The 20,539-nt window shown below is 47.0% G+C and overlaps 2 protein-coding genes across 2 annotated transcripts; both read right to left on the reverse strand.

Moving 5' to 3' along the window:
* Positions 1-148: 148 nt before the first annotated feature.
* Positions 149-4,925, reverse strand: LOC128497778 (uncharacterized aarF domain-containing protein kinase 5-like). Its single transcript, XM_053467938.1, has 4 exons — positions 4,702-4,925; positions 3,439-3,542; positions 1,605-1,751; positions 149-278 (listed from the first exon to the last, which is right to left on the reverse strand). The coding sequence occupies exons 1-4, from the start codon at positions 4,717-4,719 to the stop codon at positions 149-151; spliced, it is 399 nt and encodes a 132-aa protein (XP_053323913.1). The 5' UTR covers positions 4,720-4,925.
* Positions 4,926-16,623: 11,698 nt separating this feature from the next.
* On the reverse strand, positions 16,624-18,741 carry LOC128497455 (solute carrier family 52, riboflavin transporter, member 3-B-like). Its single transcript, XM_053467546.1, has 3 exons — positions 17,738-18,741; positions 17,135-17,258; positions 16,624-16,840 (listed from the first exon to the last, which is right to left on the reverse strand). The coding sequence occupies exons 1-3, from the start codon at positions 18,739-18,741 to the stop codon at positions 16,628-16,630; spliced, it is 1,341 nt and encodes a 446-aa protein (XP_053323521.1). The 3' UTR covers positions 16,624-16,627.
* Between the last annotated feature and the right edge of the window lie 1,798 nt (positions 18,742-20,539).

Consider the following 20,539-nt stretch of genomic DNA (forward strand, 5'->3'; position numbering starts at 1 on the left):
GAGAGAGAGACACACACAGAGTGCCCGAAATAGAGAGACACGGAGAGAGAGAGAGTCTGAGTGTGAGTGTTAGAGTGAGCGTGAGAGACACACAAAGATACCCCGGGGTATCCACAGGACGGAAACTCCCGGAGCGGCACTCGCTGCGTCACAAACAGGGAAGAACGTCCGCAACGTAACCAGTTACCCCAAACTCACTCACCTCATCCTCACCGCGCAGCGTCACGCGACTCGTCCACCAGTAATCTACCGAGATCCGGGAGCCAATCAGGAGAGACCTGAGCGGGAGACAAGTATGAGTGCCGAGAATATACACAGCGCATGCACACGCTACCTGTATAACGTATAGATAAATAAGTGACCGGTCCCTGTATAATGTATAGATAAATCAGCGAGCCGCGCCGCCCCCCCCTGTATAATGTATAGATAAATCAGTGACCGGCCCCTGTATAATGTATAGATAAATCAGCGACCCGGCCCCTGTATAATGTATAGATAAATCAGCGACCCGGCCCCTGTATAATGTATAGATAAATCAGCGACCCGGCCCCTGTATAATGTATAGATAAATCAGCCAGCCGGCCCCCTGTATAATGTATAGATAAATCAGTGACCGGCCCCCCTGTATAATGTATAGATAAATCAGCCAGCCGGCCCCCTGTATAATGTATAGATAAATCAGTGACCGGCACCTGTATAATGTATAGATAAATCAGCCAGCCGGCCCCCTGTATAATGTATAGATAAATCAGTGACCGGCCCCTGTATAATGTATAGATAAATCAGTGACCGGCCCCCTGTATAATGTATAGATAAATCAGTGACCGGCCCCTGTATAATGTATAGATAAATCGGTGACCGGCCCCCTGTATAATGTATAGATAAATCAGTGACCTGTCCCCCTGTATAATGTATAGATAAATCAGCGAGCCGGCCCCTGTATAATGTATAGATAAATCAGTGACCGGCCCCCTGTATAATGTATAGATAAATCAGTGACCGGCCCCTGTATAATGTATAGATAAATCAGTGACCAGCCCCTGTATAATGTATAGATAAATCCGCAGGCTTGCCCCTGTATAATGTAAAGATAAATCAGCGAGCCGGCCCCTGTATAATGTATAGATAAATCAGTGACCGGCCCCTGTATAATGTATAGATAAATCAGTGACCGGTCCCCTGTATAATGTATAGATAAATCAGTGACCGGTCCCCTGTATAATGTATAGATAAATCAGTGACCGGCCCCTGTATAATGTAAAGATAAATCAGCGAGCCGGCCCCTCGCCGGCCTCCTGTATAATGTATAGATAAATCAGTGACCGGCCCCCTGTATAATGTATAGATAAATCAGTGACCGGCCCCTGTATAATGTATAGATAAATCAGTGACCGGCCCCCTGTATAATGTATAGATAAATCCGCAGGCTGGCCCCTGTATAATGTATAGATAAATCAGCGAGCCGGCCTCTCGCCGGCCTCCTGTATAATGTATAGATAAATCAGTGACCGGCCCCCTGTACAATGTATAGATAAATCCGCAGGCTGGCCCCTGTATAATGTATAGATAAATCAGCGGGCCCACGGGGGCCACGCGAGTCTCACCTCCAGAAGCGTCCGATTCCCTGCAGCAGGATCCTCATGCGCCGTCTCTCGTGGCGTTCGGAGTAGTAATACGTCGCTGCGCCGAGGGACGGAACGGCAAGTAGGGAGCCCAGGAGCCACCAGCGGGTCCCTGAGCGAGAGCTGGCCCTGCGGGGGCGGGACAAGGCAGGGGTTAACGCATAGCTCCGCCCTCCATATACTGAGAATGAAGAAGTGCTGATGAGGCTTCCGGTCCCTAATTCCATAAATCAGAGGAACGAGAATCCCGCCGGAAGCTTCCACGCCAAATCATTCTGATTGGAGGATTTCAGTCAATAGGCGGGGATTATGCTAATAAGCGAAGTCTTTAACGTTTAAGAAAAGAAAAAAAGGTGAAAAAGAGAGAGAATGTTTTTTGGGCCATATTGCTGCTTTATGTAATAATCTCCGTATTTACTCTGCCGGCCAGATGCAGTTTCACGGCGATTGCCGAATTCGCTGAAAGTTATTTTTCCCGCCATTTAATTTTTGCACCGAAGCTGGATTTATATCTACGGGGGCCGGCTGGACGACAGCGACAAGCGGCGGTAAATATAACATTCTGGATAGAAGGGGAAATATTATGACATTATCGTATAGAACACCATCGTATAGGAAAGTATCGTATATATTATCGTATAGAACACCATCGTATAGGACAGTATCGTATGTGATATTATTGTATAGGACAACATCGTATAGGACAGTTTCGTATAGGATATTATTGTATAGGACAACATCGTATAGGAAAGTATCGTATAGGATATTATTGTATAGGACAACATCGTATAGGACAGTATCGTATATATTATCGTATAGGACAGTATCGTATGTGATATTATTGTATAGGACAACATCGTATAGGAAAGTATCGTATAGGATATTATTGTATAGGACAACATCGTATAGGAAAGTATCGTATATATTATCGTATAGGACAGTATCGTATGTGATATTATTGTATAGGACAACATCGTATAGGAAAGTATCGTATATATTATCGTATAGGACAGTATCGTATAGGATATTATTGTATAGGACAACATCGTAAAAATCTGAAAGGATTTGCGATCTGAAAGGATTTAGGATGAGAGATAAAATATCGGGAACCTCTTTATTTTCCAACCCAAAACATCCGCTACCCGGAACGTCCAATCCCCCCCACCCCAAACATCCACCATCCGCAATTCCAGAAGCGGGGCCGGAGACGGGGCCGGGGCAGAACCAGAACTCCCTGCCCGGTGAACGCGCCTCCCTCCCAGACCCCCCGGCACTGAACACGTTAACCGGAGCGGATTGTGAAACATACAATACCCCCCTCCCCGCGTGGCCCTGACCGGGGTTATCGGCCACATCTGTCCTTCCCACATCACAGGGGTACATTTAATGTAAAGGCATGCAGCACATTAACCCTTCGCGGGGGTCCGAAGGCCACAAGTTCTCCATCTACCCCATCAGGGGTAAGTTCTGGCAGTCAACAGACGTTCCCCCTGATTGGCCATTCCATCGGGTGCTATGGCGACAGGACCACTTTTCAAACACTGTACATAACCCCACCGTCCAGAAGAAGAGGGGCAAGACGCGTACAGCCCCCACGGCGCGGAAAAGGGGGCAGAGCCCGTGGAAAAGGGGGGCAGAGCCCGCGGAGTCTCTCTGAATAAGCTGCAGCAGCAGAGCGCACCGAGTGTCTCGGACGGTCAGTCCCGCGCTTTCATTTGGATGATAATGCACTAAAATGCCCACAATACCGCTGCCAATTGCCCCCTTGTGCTTTTGCCCCTGGGATAACACCCTCGGGGGGGGGGGTAACTCTTACCCCTGTGTCTGTGATCCGAGATATCGCAAGGACGGTCTCTTAACGAGGAGGTCTCCACCGCGCCCCCGAGACAGCCGGGAAAAGTGATATCGACATAACACAACCTGCAAGAGAGATGGAGAAGTGAGTGAGAGACAGCCTCCCGCCGGCCGGCAACCGCTTATACCCCCGGCAACCGCCCCCCTCCCCGGATTATACCCCGGGCAACCGCCCCGCACCCCCTCCCCGGATTATACCCCCGGCAACCGCTCTCATTTCCATCACTATAACTCCCACTGCTCTCACTCCCATCGCTCTCACTCCCATCACTATAACTCTCACCGCTATAACTCTCACCGCTATAACTCCCACCACTATAACTCTCACTCCCATCACTATAACTCCCACCGCTCTCACTCTCATCACTATAACTCGCACCGCACCGCACTCACATCACTATAACTCTCACTCCCATCACTATAACTCCCACCCCCATCACTATAACTCCCACCCCCATCACTATAACTCACACCACTCTCACTCCCATCACTATAACTCACACCGCGCTCACTCCCATCACTATAACTCCCACCGCTCTCACTCCCATCACTATAACTCACACCGCTCTCACTCCCATCACTATAACTCTCACCGCTATAACTCTCACTCCCATCACTATAACTCCCACCGCTCTCACTCCCATCACTATAACTCGCACCGCACTCACTCCCATCACTATAACTCTCACTCCCATCACTATAACTCTCACTCCCATCACTATAACTCTCACTCCCATCACTATAACTCCCACCGCTCTCACTCCCATCACTATAACTCCCACCCCCATCACTATAACTCACACCACTCTCACTCCCATCACTATAACTCACACCGCGCTCACTCCCATCACTATAACTCCCACCGCTCTCACCCCCATCACTATAACTCACACCACTCTCACTCCCATCACTATAACTCACACCGCTCTCACTCCCATCACTATAACTCACACCACTCTCACTCCCATCACTATAACTCACACCACTCTCACTCCCATCACTATAACTCACACCGCTCTCACTCCCATCACTTTAACTCACACCGCTCTCACTCCCATCACTATCGCGCTCACTCCCATCACTATAACTCTCACTCCCATCACTATAACTCCCACCGCACTCACTTCCATCACTATCGCACTCACTCCCATCACTATAACTCCCGCCGCGTTCACTCCCATCACCTCCACCACTCTAACCCCTCTTACCAGCAGCCCTCACTCACCCGCCTGCTCAGCTCCATGGTCTGACAGTCTCTGATCACGTGACCAGTCTCCTCACTCACACACAGCTCTTGGAGAGGGTCACCTGACCACACCCTCCCATTCCTAGTGGACAGCCGCTCACACTGGCCATATCTCACCCAATGGTAGAAGAATGTTACTTGTTGGGCGTGGCCGGAAGCTCCTTGGCGCGTGCTGTGCGGGGAGCCATGTTGGATCCTGGAAGGAGATTGTGGTCCGTAGGGAGGGGGGCATTAACCCCTCGTGTGCCGAACCGCTGGCCCCGAACTGGTAACGAACAGTAATGCTGTAGCAGACCGGGACCGGCTATTTATACCCGGGGGAAGTATTTATTCCCCGTCCCGTGTGATTTATCCCCGGGGTAGCATTTATTCCCCGTCCCGTGTGATTTATCCCCGGGGTAGTATTTATTCCCCGTCCCGTGTGATTTATACCCGGGGTAGCATTTATTCCCCGTCCCGTGTGATTTATACCCGGGGTAGCATTTATGTCCTGCCCCGTGTGATTTATACCCGGGGTAGTATTTATTCCCCGTCCCGTGTGATTTATACCCGGGGTAGTATTTATTCCCCGTCCCGTGTGATTTATACCCGGGGTAGTATTTATTCCCCGTTCCGTGTGATTTATACCCGGGGGTAGTATTTATTCCCCGTCCCGTGTGATTTATACCCGGGGGTAGTATTTATTCCCCGTCCCGTGTGATTTATCCCCGGGGTAGTATTTATTCCCCGTCCCGTGTGATTTATCCCCGGGGTAGTATTTATTCCCCGTCCCGTGTGATTTATCCCCGGGGTAGTATTTATTCCCCGTCCCGTGTGATTTATACCCGGGGTAGCATTTATGTCCTGCCCCGTGTGATTTATACCCGGGGTAGTATTTGTTCCCCGCCCCGTGTGATTTATACCCGGGGTAGTATTTATTCCCCGTCCCGTGTGATTTATACCCGGGGTAGTATTTATTCCCCTTCCCGTGTGATTTATACCCGGGTAGTATTTATTCCCCGTCCCGTGTGATTTATACCCGGGGTAGTATTTATTCCCCGTCCCGTGTGATTTATACCCGGGGTAGTATTTATTCCCCGTCCCGTGTGATTTATACCCGGGGTAGTATTTATTCCCCGTCCCGTGTGATTTATACCCGGGTAGTATTTATTCCCCGTCCCGTGTGATTTATACCCGGGGGTAGTATTTATTCCCCGTCCCGTGTGATTTATACCCGGGGTAGTATTAATTCCCCGTCCCATGTGATTAATACCCGGGGTAGTATTTATTCCCCGTCCCGTGTGATTTATACCCGGGGTAGTATTTATTCCCCGTCCCGTGTGATTTATACCCGGGGGTAGTATTTATTCCCCGTCCCGTGTGATTTATACCCGGGGGTAGTATTTATTCCCCGTCCCGTGTGATTTATACGCGGGGTAGTATTTATTCCCCGTCCCGTGTGATTTATACCCGGGGTAGTATTTATTACCCGTCCCGTGTGATTTATCCCCGGGGTAGTATTTATTCCCCGTCCCGTGTGATTTATACCCGGGGTAGTATTTATTCCCTGTCCCGTGTGATTTATACCCGGGGTAGCATTTATGTCCTGCCCCGTGTGATTTATACCCGGGGTAGTATTTGTTCCCCGCCCCGTGTGATTTATACCCGGGGTAGTATTTATTCCCCGTCCCGTGTGATTTATACCCGGGGTAGTATTTATTCCCCGTCCCGTGTGATTTATACCCGGGGTAGTATTTATTCCCCGTCCCGTGTGATTTATACCCGGGTAGTATTTATTCCCCGTCCCGTGTGATTTATACCCGGGTAGTATTTATTCCCCGTCCCGTGTGATTTATACCCGGGTAGTATTTATTCCCCGTCCCGTGTGATTTATACCCAGGGTAGTATTTATTCCCCGTCCCGTGTGATTTATACCCGGGGTAGTATTTATTCCCCGTCCCGTGTGATTTATACCCGGGGTAGTATTTATTCCCCGTCCCGTGTGATTTATACCCGGGGTAGTATTTATTCCCCGTCCCGTGTGATTTATACCCGGGGTAGTATTTATTTCCCGCCCCGTGTGATTTATACCCGGGGTAGTATTTATTCCCCGTCCCGTGTGATTTATACCCGGGGTAGTATTTATTCCCCGTCCCGTGTGATTTATACCCGGGGTAGTATTTATTCCCCGTCCCGTGTGATTTATACCCGGGTAGTATTTATTCCCCGTCCCGTGTGATTTATACCCGGGGTAGTATTTGTTCCCCGCCCCGTGTGATTTATACCCGGGGTAGTATTTGTTCCCCGTCCCGTGTGATTTATACCTGGGGTAGTATTTATTCCCCGTCCCGTGTGATTTATACCCGGGGTAGTATTTGTTCCCCCCCCGTGTGATTTATACCCGGGGTAGTATTTGTTCCCCGTCCCGTGTGATTTATACCTGGGGGTAGTATTTATTCCCCGTCCCGTGTGATTTATACCTGGGGTAGTATTTGTTCCCCGTCCCGTGTGATTTATACCCGGGGTAGTATTTATTCCCCGTCCCGTGTGATTTATACCCGGGGTAGTATTTATTCCCCGTCCCGTGTGATTTATACCCGGGGTAGTATTTATTCCCCGTCCCGTGTGATTTATACCCGGGGTAGTATTTGTTCCCCGCCCCGTGTGATTTATACCCAGGGGAAGTATTGATTCCCCGTCCCGTGTGATTTATACCCGGGGTAGTATTTATTCCCCGCCCTGTGTGATTTATACCCAGGGTAGTATTTATTTCCTGCCCTGTGTGATTTATACCCGGGGTAGTATTTATTCCCCGTCCCGTGTGATTTATACCCGGGGTAGTATTTATTCCCCGTCCCGTGTGATTTATACCCGGGGTAGTATTTATTCCCCGTCCCGTGTGATTTATACCCGGGGTAGTATTTGTTCCCCGTCCCGTGTGATTTATACCCGGGGTAGTATTTATTTCCCGCCCCGTGTGAATATTTGTACTAGAGAGCAAAATAGAGGCCGCGTATGAATAACATGGGAGGGGCCACCCATAACAGGGCAGCTAATAGCCAATGGACGGTGTAGTGGGTCCGTGCAGCTGCCTCCCAGCAGAGACTGCACGCGTAGGACATACAATGTGTTTACCTGTTCATGGCGGCTTGGATTTGGCCTCTCCCTGCGGCCCCTGTCTAGGCTGTAATCAGTCGTTGGTTTCGTCTTAGATTCAGGAGCCGTCTATCCCATGCATGTTTAATCCCCTCGCTGTATTACCCTCTACCACCTCTGCTGGGAGGCTGTTCTTGTCTAGGGCTGTATGTCCAGGCACACGACTGACTGTATACACACACAGGGAGAAATGCGCTTCCTGCCATCCCGGGGAAGCCCACTGCAAACCTGGAAAGGGTTAAACACGAGGAGAGTCCGCGCCACCAAGAGCCCTCTGAGTCCTCTGTTTGTATCAATAAATGTGGAAGGAACTTTACTTTATTCATATATATATAACCCCCCCCCCCCGGGCCAACAACATATATATATATATATATATATATATCAACCCCCCCCCCCGGCAAACAACATATATATATATATATATATATATATATATATATATATATCAAACCCCCCCCCCCGGCAAACAACATATACCGTATATTCCGGCGTATAAGACGACCCCCAACTTTTACAGTCCAAATATAGAGTTTGGACTATACTCACCGTATAAGACTACCCCTCTACCCAGCGTACAACAACCAGCCAATCACGGCAAGAGATGTACCTTACCGGTGATTTGCTGGTTGATTTGCTGACATATACATACATGCACTGCCCTTACACACACACACACACACACACACACACATATATAATATATATATATCTATATATATATCTACACATATGCCTGTCCATACATACACATTTATACACTGCCCTCACCACACACCCCTGCCTTTACACACACATGTATATGTATATGTATATGTATATATATATATATATATATATACACACACGTATGTATATATATATATATATATATACACACACCAGTGTATATATATATATATATATATATATACACACCAGTGTGTGTGTGTGTGTGTATATATATATATATATATATATATATATATATATATATATATATATATATTTCTCCTCCCTTTCTTCCCATCTCTTACCTCATCTTCTACCTTATCTTCTGTCTTCTTTCTTCCATCCAGTTGTGGGAGCCCGAGGTCTGGCACTTCAGACCTCGGCTTCCCTGCTCTCTAATCACTAGGCGCCGGGACATGACGTCATCCCTGCGCTTGGCATCAATAGCCGGCGCCTAGTGATTAGAGAGCAGGGAAGCCGAGGTCTGAAGTGCCAGACCTCGGGCTTCCCTGCTCCCTCATCACTACGCGCCGGCAATTGATGCCGGGCGCCGGGACATGACGGCATTCCTGCGCTCGGCCTCAATAGCCGGCGCGTAGTGATTAGAGAGATTGGTGGCTTCGTGGGAACCTCCGGTTTGGTAAGTACCCGGCGTATAAGACGACCCCCCACTTTTAAGAAGATTTTTTGGGGTTAAAAAGTCGTCTTATACGCCGGAATATACGGTATATATATATATATATATATATATATATAACCCCCCCCCGGGCCAACAACATATATATATATATATATATATATATATATATATATATACATATATATATATATCAACCCCCCCCGGCAAACAACATATATATATATATATATATATATATATATCAACCCACCCCGGGCAACCAACATATATATATATATATGTATCAACCCCCCCCCGGCAAACAACATATATATATATATATATATATATATATCAACCCACCCCGGGCAAACAATATATATATATATATATATCAAACCCCCCCCCGGCAAACAACATATATATATATATATATATATAACCCCCCCCCGGGCCAACAACATATATATATATATCCTGTAGAACTCAATAACAATACGGTAACGTGTTATCCTCTCTTAGGGTTCGTGGATATCGATACCGGAGCCCAAAGACAGACTTGGATTATGAATATTTTAATAACAAAAAGACAAAGATTACACAGTGCCAGAATTACAAAAAACAAGACATACAAAATAAAAGTAAAACAGAAACAGTTCTTAAAAACAATGGGACTTAAACACAGGACCCTCACTCACGAGTCTCTCCAATACGCAGGACCCTCACTCACGAGTTTCTCCAATACGCAGGACCCTCACTCACGAGTTTCTCCAATACGCAGGACCCTCACTCACGAGTTTCTCCAATACACAGGACCCTCACTCACGAGTTTCTCCAATACGCAGGACCCTCACTCACGAGTTTCTCCAATACGCAGGACCCTCACTCACGAGTTTCTCCAATACGCAGGACCCTCACTCACGAGTTTCTCCAATACGCAGGACCCTCACTCACGAGTTTCTCCAATACACAGGACCCTCACTCACGAGTTTCTCCAATACACAGGACCCTCACTCACGAGTTTCTCCAATACGCAGGACCCTCACTCACGAGTTTCTCCAATACGCAGGAGCCTCACTCACGAGTTTCTCCAATACGCAGGAGCCTCACTCACGAGTTTCTCCAATACGCAGGACCCTCACTCACGAGTTTCTCCAATACGCAGGACCCTCACTCACGAGTTTCTCCAATACGCAGGACCCTCACTCACGAGTTTCTCCAATACGCAGGACCCTCACTCACGAGTTTCTCCAATACGCAGGACCCTCACTCACGAGTTTCTCCAATACGCAGGACCCTCACTCACGAGTTTCTCCAATACGCAGGACCCTCACTCACGAGTTTCTCCAATACGCAGGAGCCTCACTCACGAGTTTCTCCAATACGCAGGAGCCTCACTCACGAGTTTCTCCAATACGCAGGACCCTCACTCACGAGTTTCTCCAATACGCAGGACCCTCACTCACGAGTTTCTCCAATACGCAGGAGCCTCACTCACGAGTTTCTCCAATACACAGGACCCTCACTCACGAGTTTCTCCAATAAGCAGGCCTGTGGGAACTCCTTAAGTCCAGATGGTTCTTATGATGTTGTTCCGATCAGAGTATATCATGGAGTTCTGCTTTGAGGTCGCTGCATTGTCCCTAAATCAGACTTTTGCAAGCAAACCCCCCTCTGACCACATGAACGATTATATGACACCATCCCCAAGAATCGGGTCCCATCTTTGATGTGCCAATAAGTTATGGTGGGGTAAAGGTGATGGAAACCCCTCCACTTAAGATAGGAATGGAATTCCTATAACTAAGGATCCTTATCTGTAAGGCCATGAATCACCACAGGGGTCCTTAGGGAAGATGACACCTCTAGCCAGAACAGATACAGAGGGCATTCACAAAGAAACACATTAAATCAACCTCAGATTAACTCATTGAGTGCTTAAACAAAGAAACTAACCACCTCTGCTGGGTTACCCTTCCATGCATCCACTACATTATATGAGTTAATCATGACAATAAATAATTACTACTAATATTACTACTACTAATTACTACTACTAATAATTTCTACTAATAAATAATCACTAATAATATTACTTCTACTAGTTACTAATATTACTACTACTAATAATTTCTACTGATAAATAATTACTAATAATAATATAACTACTACTACTAATAACAATTACTAATAATATAACTACTAATAATTACTACTAATAATAATTTCTACTGATAAATAATTACTAATAATAATATAACTACTACTACTAATAACAATTACTAATAATATAACTACTAATAATTACTACTAATAATAATTTCTACTGATAAATAATTACTAATAATAATATAACTACTACTACTAATAACAATTACTAATAATATAACTACTAATAATTACTACTAATAATAATTTCTACTAATAAATAATTACTACTAATTAGAAGTAATTATTAGTTGTAGTTATATTATTATTAGTAGAAATTAGTATATTAAATAATTACTAATAATATAACTACTACTAAAATTAATAATTACTTATGTACTGCTAATAAATAATTTCTACTAATAATTACTAATTATATAATTACTACTAATAATTTCTACTAATTACTAATTATATAATTACTACTAATAAATAATTACTAATAATATAACTACTACTAAAATTAATAATTATTACTAAAAATAATTTCTACTAATAAACAATTACTAATAATATAACTACTAATAATAATGACTACTAATAAGTGGAGTATGGCCCTTGAGATGGGTCTTCTCTCACACTTATCCGTGTACACTTCCCGTAGCAGAGCTCTCTGCTGGACCCTGGGACGGACATGTTTCATTCTGTTTCATTCTGTTTGTTTCATTCTGTTTCATTCTGTTTGTTTCATTCTGTTTCATTCTGTTTGTTTCATTCTGTTTGTTTCATTCTGTTTGTTTGTTTCATTCTGTTTCATTCTGTTTGTTTCATTCTGTTTGTTTCATTCTGTTTCATTCTATTTCATTCTGTTTGTTTCATTCTGTTTGTTTCATTCTGTTTGTTTCATTCTGTTTCATTCTGTTTGTTTCATTCTGTTTCATTCTGTTTGTTTCGTTCTGTTTGTTTCATTCTATTTCATTCTGTTTGTTTCATTCTGTTTCTGTTTGTTTCATTCTGTTTCATTCTGTTTGTTTCATTCTGTTTCATTCTGTTTGTTTCATTCTGTTTGTTTCATTCTGTTTCATTCTGTTTGTTTCATTCTGTTTGTTTCATTCTGTTTCATTCTGTTTGTTTCATTCTGTTTTTCATTCTATTTCATTCTGTTTGTTTCATTCTGTCTGTTTCATTCTGTTTGTTTCATTCTGTTTGTTTCATTCTGTTTGTTTCATTCTGTTTGTTTCATTCTGTTTCATTCTGTTTGTTTCATTCTGTTTGTTTCGTTCTGTTTGTTTCATTCTATTTCATTCTGTTTGTTTCGTTCTGTTTCTGTTTGTTTCATTCTATTTCATTCTGTTTGTTTCATTCTGTTTGTTTCATTCTGTTTCATTCTGTTTGTTTCATTCTGTTTGTTTCATTCTGTTATTGTTTTCTTTTGTTTTGCATATAGTTTTCATGACCCCACCATACTGGGTACCTCTGCGCTTACCCGGTTATATTTCGTCTTCCCCTTCTGGGGGGTATCTTTACTCTCAAGATGTACCCGGTTTCTTGCTCATTAGCTCTCAATGTCTCGCGTTTCTTATGCTATATCGATCAGTTCGCCCTCATACGTTTACCATCGGTGTTGGCTATCTCCTAATGTTGTCCCGTCAGAGCTATCTGTATTGAGGGTCTTGGTGGGCGAGCCCCGTGAGGCCCGACGGTCACGGTCTGCACAATGTTACTGGTTTAGCCGCCTCAGTAGTTCATAGCCGTTCCATGGATGGTGCTCTTTTCTGTAATGCATCTGCATAATGGTCATCCGCTGCGACTCTGTATTCCATGCTCTGTAACGTCTCTCTTACCAAACGCGCAATAACCAGAGCAGTGAGAAAAAATAATAATGACCACTAATCAGTAGCACGTTAGCACTGTTCTAGTCATTTATTTATATAGCACCTACAGATGCAGCAGCGCTGTACAGTGGTGAGGTGTACATTATAACAGCAGGACAGGAGGTGCAGTGGACGCTGCTCACCAGAGCTTACAATCTAAATGGGGGAGGGGCATTATACAGCAAGGAGGATACTATCGGCAGCAGCTGCCATGCACAGGGCAGGGGGTTATTCTACAGCCCATGCGCAGGATGACGGATTCTGATTGGCTCTCAGATTACTTTACCAATCCCTGCCCACAAAGATAGCCCAGTAGCCCTCCCACCAAAGTCACGGAAGCCAATCACGTGTGTGCTCTCAGATCCCTCGCGTATAAATGACTCCCGTTGATGTTTTTTGTTCTACTGAGCATGTGCAGAATGTGTGTACTGCAGTATGCTCTCTGCTTCCTGTACGGACACCCGGGGGCGGAGTTAACTCCGCACAAGAAGACAGTAGCTGTAGAGAAATATACGGGGGACTGGAGCGCTATATAACCCCTCTATAATACCTCCTAATAATACCTCTTATTACCCCACATAACCCTCCCCATAATACCTCCTAATAATACCTCTTATTACCCCACATAACCCTCCCCATAATATTTCCTAATAATACCTCTTATTACCCCACATAACCCCCCTATAATACCTCCTAATAATACCTCTTATTACCCCACATAACCCTCCCCATAATATCTCCTAATAATACCTCTTATTACCCCACATAACCCTCCCCATAATATCTCCTAATAATACCTCTTATTACCCCACATAACCCCCCTATAATACCTCCTAATAATACCTCTTATTACCCCACATAACCCTCCCCATAATACCTCCTAATAATACCTCTTATTACCCCACATAACCCTCCCCATAATACCTCCTAATAATACCTCTTATTACCCTACATAATCCTCCCCATAATATCTCCTAATAATACCTCTTATTACCCCACATAACCCCCCTATAATACCTCCTAATAATACCTCTTATTACCCCACATAACCCTCCCCATAATACCTCCTAATAATACCTCTTATTACCCTACATAATCCCCCTATAATACCTCTTATTACCCCACATAACCCTCCCCATAATACCTCCTAATAATACCTCTTATTACCCTACATAATCCCCCTATAATACCTCTTATTACCCCACATAACCCCCCTATAATACCTCCTAATAATACCTCTTATTACCCCACATAACCCTCCCCATAATACCTCCTAATAATACCTCTTATTACCCTACATAATCCCCCTATAATACCTCCTAATAATACCTCTTATTACCCCACATAACCCTCCCCATAATACCTCCTAATAATACCTCTTATTACCCTACATAATCCCCCTATAATACCTCTTATTACCCCACATAACCCCCCTATAATACCTCCTAATAATACCTCTTATTACCCCACATAACCCTCCCCATAATACCTCCTAATAATACCTCTTATTACCCTACATAATCCCCCTATAATACCTCCTAATAATACCTCTTATTACCCCACATAACCCTCCCCATAATACCTCCTAATAATACCTCTTATTACCCTACATAATCCCCCTATAATACCTCCTAATAATACCTCTTATTACCCCACATAACCCTCCCCATAATATCTCCTAATAATACCTCTTATTACCCCACATAACCCTCCCCATAATACCTCCTAATAATACCTCTTATTACCCTACATAATCCCCCTATAATACCTCTTATTACCCCACATAACCCCCCTATAATACCTCCTAATAATACCTCTTATTACCCCACATAACCCTCCCCATAATACCTCCTAATAATACCTCTTATTACCCTACATAATCCCCCTATAATACCTCCTAATAATACCTCTTATTACCCCACATAACCCTCCCCATAATACCTCCTAATAATACCTCTTATTACCCTACATAATCCCCCTATAATACCTCCTAATAATACCTCTTATTACCCCACATAACCCTCCCCATAATATCTCCTAATAATACCTCTTATTACCCCACATAACCCTCCCCATAATACCTCCTAATAATACCTCTTATTACCCTACATAATCCCCCTATAATACCTCTTATTACCCCACATAACCCTCCCCATAATACCTCCTAATAATACCTCTTATTACCCCACATAACCCCCCTATAATACCTCTTATTACCCCACATAACCCCCCTATAATACCTCCTAATAATACCTCTTATTACCCCACATAACCCTCCCCATAATACCTCCTAATAATACCTCTTATTACCCTACATAATCCCCCTATAATACCTCTTATTACCCCACATAACCCTCCCCATAATACCTCCTAATAATACCTCTTATTACCCCACATAACCCTCCCCATAATATCTCCTAATAATACCTCTTATTACCCCATACAACCCCCCCTATACTACCTCTTATTACCCCACATAACCCTCCCTATAATACCTCTTATTACCCTACATAATCCCCCTATAATACCTCTTATTACCCCACATAACCCTCCCCATAATATCTCCTAATAATACCTCTTATTACCCCACATAACCCCCCTATAATACCTCTTATTACCCCACATAACCCTCCCTATAATACCTCTTATTACCCCACATAACCCCTCCATAATACCTCCTAATAATACCTCTTATTACCCCACATAACCCTCCCCATAATACCTCCCAATAATACCTCTTATTACCCCACATAACCCTCCCTATAATACCTCTTATTACCCTACATAATCCCCCTATAATACCTCTTATTACCCCACATAACCCTCCCCATAATATCTCCTAATAATACCTCTTATTACCCCACATAACCCCCCTATAATACCTCTTATTACCCCACATAACCCTCCCTATAATACCTCTTATTACCCCACATAACCCCTCCATAATACCTCCTAATAATACCTCTTATTACCCCACATAACCCTCCCCATAATACCTCCCAATAATACCTCTTATTACCCCACATAACCCCCTTTCTGTTACACCATATGAGGGAATTTAAAGGGTTATATAGCCCTTCCTATAACCCCTTCTATTACTCTATATAACCCCTCCTATTACTATATATAACCCTTCCTATAATCCCCCTATTACTCTATATAACCCTTCATAAACCCCTCCTCTTACGTTATATAACCCCTCCTATTACTCTATATAACCCCTCCCTTTATACTATATATAGCCCCTCCATTTACTCCATATAACCCCTCCTATTACTCTATACAACCCCTCCTGTTATTCTATATAACCTCTTCCTATAACCCCATATAACCTTTCATATAACTCCTCCTATTACTCTATATAACCTCGTATTACCCCCCCGCTATAATTCTATACTTCTGTCTGCGGACCGGTGGACTATGTGGGGCAGTTCTGGTTGCAGGGGTCTCCGGAGTGGAACAAAGAATAAACATTCACCAGGGGGAACATAGTGAGTGCGCCCAGCATCGAGCCGAGCTGCACTACTGCCCCGCACCACACCAGGGCGCTGTGTCCTTCATCTCTCAGAATCATCCCGATGATGACCTTGACGTAGGACAGGATCCCAACGAACAGCACCCAGCTCAGCACCTGGAACAGAGAAGCAGGCGGGTCAGGGGCCCATCCTGACGTTTACCCCACGCATTTCACAGGCTCGTGACACGTGCTGCCCCTGTAGATACCCCACCATAATCGGATCATTATATTATTAGAATTATAGAGAGGGTTATGTGGGGTAAACAGATCTCACCACATCCCCTGGCTTCCGGACACCAAAAACCACCGGCGAAACGCGTTGGTAAAACCAGTGGCTGGGCGGGTAGAACCCCAGAGCCAGCCCTGGCGGTGGAAACTGCACCCCTGATATTGAAAGATGGCACTTACCATGAGTGTGCCCCCCATGGTCGTATATAGCAGGGGGGGGCATGGACTCAGCACCGCCATGGCCATGATGTAAAGGGCAACAGCCGTTCCCGTCGCTGTCAGGATGCCCATGGTCACCAGAGACCTGCAGGGAGAACCCCTTAACGGTTAACAAGCACTGCCGGTGCCTTAAAGCAAAGCAAAAGACTGAGCATCAACTGCCTGTCGGCCAGCGCTGGCTCCGGTACCGGCTCCTGCTAAGGCTAATGGACGGCCATGGCACAGTATAGAGGGAGTGCAGCAGGCGGCCCTCCTGGGGAGCACTTTAAGGAGGACATTGATGTGGGGTCATCCTCAAATACCCCACCCAACACTAAAATGTCTAAACCAGCAATTTTACCAAAAGTCAGGGTTTTAGGAGCGTTTTCCAGTAATATAAATAGCCAAACAGCCAAAGTCCGGACGGCAGGTTAATGGCCAGATTAATGAGTCTCTGGAGAAATGTTTGGATAATATCTGTGGGCCACTTATTTCCCCCTAGGCCTAAACCCAACGTATATGAGTGGGCACTCGGGGGAGTCAATGCTCATAGTTTAGGGGTCTGAGAGCCATCACCACACTCACCTGTTGGGAAGGAACATGGAGATGCCGCACGCCAGTGGGTTGGCCATGGCAGAAAGGGCTGCTGCCAGGTGGTAGATGTGGCTCCCGTAAGGCATGCAGGAGTAGGTCTGGACAGAGGGCAGGACGGCGTTGGTCAGGGCGTTGACCCACCCCAAGACTAAGAACAAGTAGAGCCCCTCGCCCCACGAGTACTTCCCAAAGCCCTTCCATCTGTCACACGTCTTCACCACAAGGTCTGCGTCCCCCATCATTGGCAGCTGCTCCACTCCCTTGCCCCATGACCCCCTTTCCCCTCTTTTCTTGGCCACTGTCTCCTCCTGGTGCCCTTGGCACCTCTCTGAGGGCATCACGTTCAGGATGGTGAAAGCGAGTAAGGAAGTGGCCATCATACCCATCAGAAACAGGAAGAAGCCCCACACCGGGAACCGAGCCGGGTGGTACATGGCCGTTGTGTTGAAGGGGATAGTCCCATTGGGTTGCGTGTTATTCAGGTCCGTGCTAGTCACGCAGCTCACCACCCCAACGCCCTGGGCCAGGGCAAGCAGCGCGGGCAGAAGGCCACTCAGTCCTTCTCCGATAAAGTAAGAGGTGAGGTAAGCAGGTCTGAGTTGGGTCATGTAGGGCAAGAAAGTGACCGAGGATGTGCAGTCCACCAGCGACAGACAGAAGATAAGGGCCAGAAGGGCCGTGCTTCTCCTTGATGACCCTATCCAGCTGGTCTCCTGCCACAGAAAGGCTAAGAGGAGGCACGACAGGACTCCCACCCCAAGCAGGGCAAATATAACCGGACCCTCACGCAGATACCCCGGGGAAAACCTGTGAGTAAGGGTGACCACCAACGGCCCAATGTTAGCAAACTGGATGAGAAGGGTGAGATATGAGGGCAGCTCCCAACCCTCTGGGGCAATGGGTACCAGTAGAGGCAATTCCACCCACACCCCATTTATAGCGATCCATGACCCTAGGCCCAGCAAGCAAGAGAGAACGTGCAGAAAGAGGGCCATGACAGCCGGTCCCGAGGTGACGACGGTCTAGTCGCTGATGTCCAGTGCGGTGGGGCTCGTGCCCAGTAAAACCAGTAAAGCCGACCCAGTGCTGGGATCTGGTTAGTTATCTTTGTTTGTAAATAAGCAGTACTGGGTGCTCCGTGGGGTCTCAGGGATCCAGTGGATCATTCATCCGAGAAAAGGGGCTGTCTCTGCAAAGAAAAGACAGACAGTGAAAGACAACCGGAGAGACAGACGGAGACAAAAAATAAGAGAGGCAGATAGTCCTAAAACATAGTGCACTGTACCTCTCACTGCGAGACAGCCGGCCCTGTACCTCTCACTGCGAGACGGCCGACCCTGTACCTCTCCCGGCGAGACAGCCGGCCCTGTACCTCTCACTGCGAGACGGCCGGCCCTGTACCTCTCACTGCGAGACGGCCGGCCCTGTACCTCTCACTGCGAGACGGCCGGCCCTGTACCTCTCACTGCGAGACGGCCGACCCTGTACCTCTCACTGCGAGACAGCCGACCCTGTACCTCTCACTGCGAGACAGCCGACCCTGTACCTCTCCCGGCGAGACGGCCGACCCTGTACCTCTCCCGGCGAGACAGCCGGCCCTGTACCTCTCCCGGCGAGACAGCCGGCCCTGTACCTCTCACTGCGAGACGGCCGGCCCTGTACCTCTCACTGCGAGACAGTCGGCCCTGTACCTCTCACTGCGAGACAGCCGGCCCTGTACCTCTCCCAGCGAGACGGCCGACCCTGTACCTCTCCCAGCGAGACGGCCTACCCTGTACCTCTCACTGCGAGACAGCCGACCCTGTACCTCTCACTGCGAGACGGCCGGCCCTGTACCTCTCCCAGCGAGACGGCCGGCCCTGTACCTCTCACTGCGAGACGGCCGGCCCTGTACCTCTCACTGCGAGACGGCCGACCCTGTACCTCTCCCGGCGAGACGGCCGACCCTGTACCTCTCCTGGCGAGACGGCCGGCCCTGTACCTCTCACTGCAAGACGGCCGGCCCTGTACCTCTCACTGCGAGACGGCCGGCCCTGTACCTCTCACTGCGAGACGGCGGGCCCTGTACCTCTCACTGCGAGACGGCCGGCCCTGTACCTCTCACTGCGAGACGGCGGGCCCTGTACCTCTCACTGCGAGACAGTCGGCCCTGTACCTCTCACTGCGAGACGGCCGGCCCTGTACCTCTCCCAGCGAGACGGCCGACCCTGTACCTCTCCCAGCGAGACGGCCTACCCTGTACCTCTCACTGCGAGACGGCCGACCCTGTACCTCTCACTGCGAGACGGCCGGCCCTGTACCTCTCCCAGCGAGACGGCCGGCCCTGTACCTCTCACTGCGAGACGGCCGGCCCTGTACCTCTCACTGCGAGACGGCCGACCCTGTACCTCTCCCGGCGAGACGGCCGACCCTGTACCTCTCCTGGCGAGACGGCCGGCCCTGTACCTCTCACTGCGAGACGGCCGGCCCTGTACCTCTCACTGCGAGACGGCGGGCCCTGTACCTCTCACTGCGAGACGGCCGGCCCTGTACCTCTCACTGCGAGACGGCGGGCCCTGTACCTCTCACTGCGAGACGGCCGGCCCTGTACCTCTCACTGCGAGACAGCTGGCTCTATAATGTTCACAACTAGACAGCCAGCCTGGTACCTCTCATTGTTTGATATCCAACCCTATACTTTGCAAAGAGACAGCGGACTCTGCACATCTTAGGGGCAGTCAGCTCTATTTATCTAAGGGGTAGACAGCTGACCCTGTATCTTTCAAACCTTGTACCGGTTACCACGAGACACCA

Source organism: Spea bombifrons, chromosome 5 (genome assembly GCF_027358695.1).
Source record: "Spea bombifrons isolate aSpeBom1 chromosome 5, aSpeBom1.2.pri, whole genome shotgun sequence".
Taxonomy (NCBI): domain Eukaryota; kingdom Metazoa; phylum Chordata; class Amphibia; order Anura; family Pelobatidae; genus Spea; species Spea bombifrons.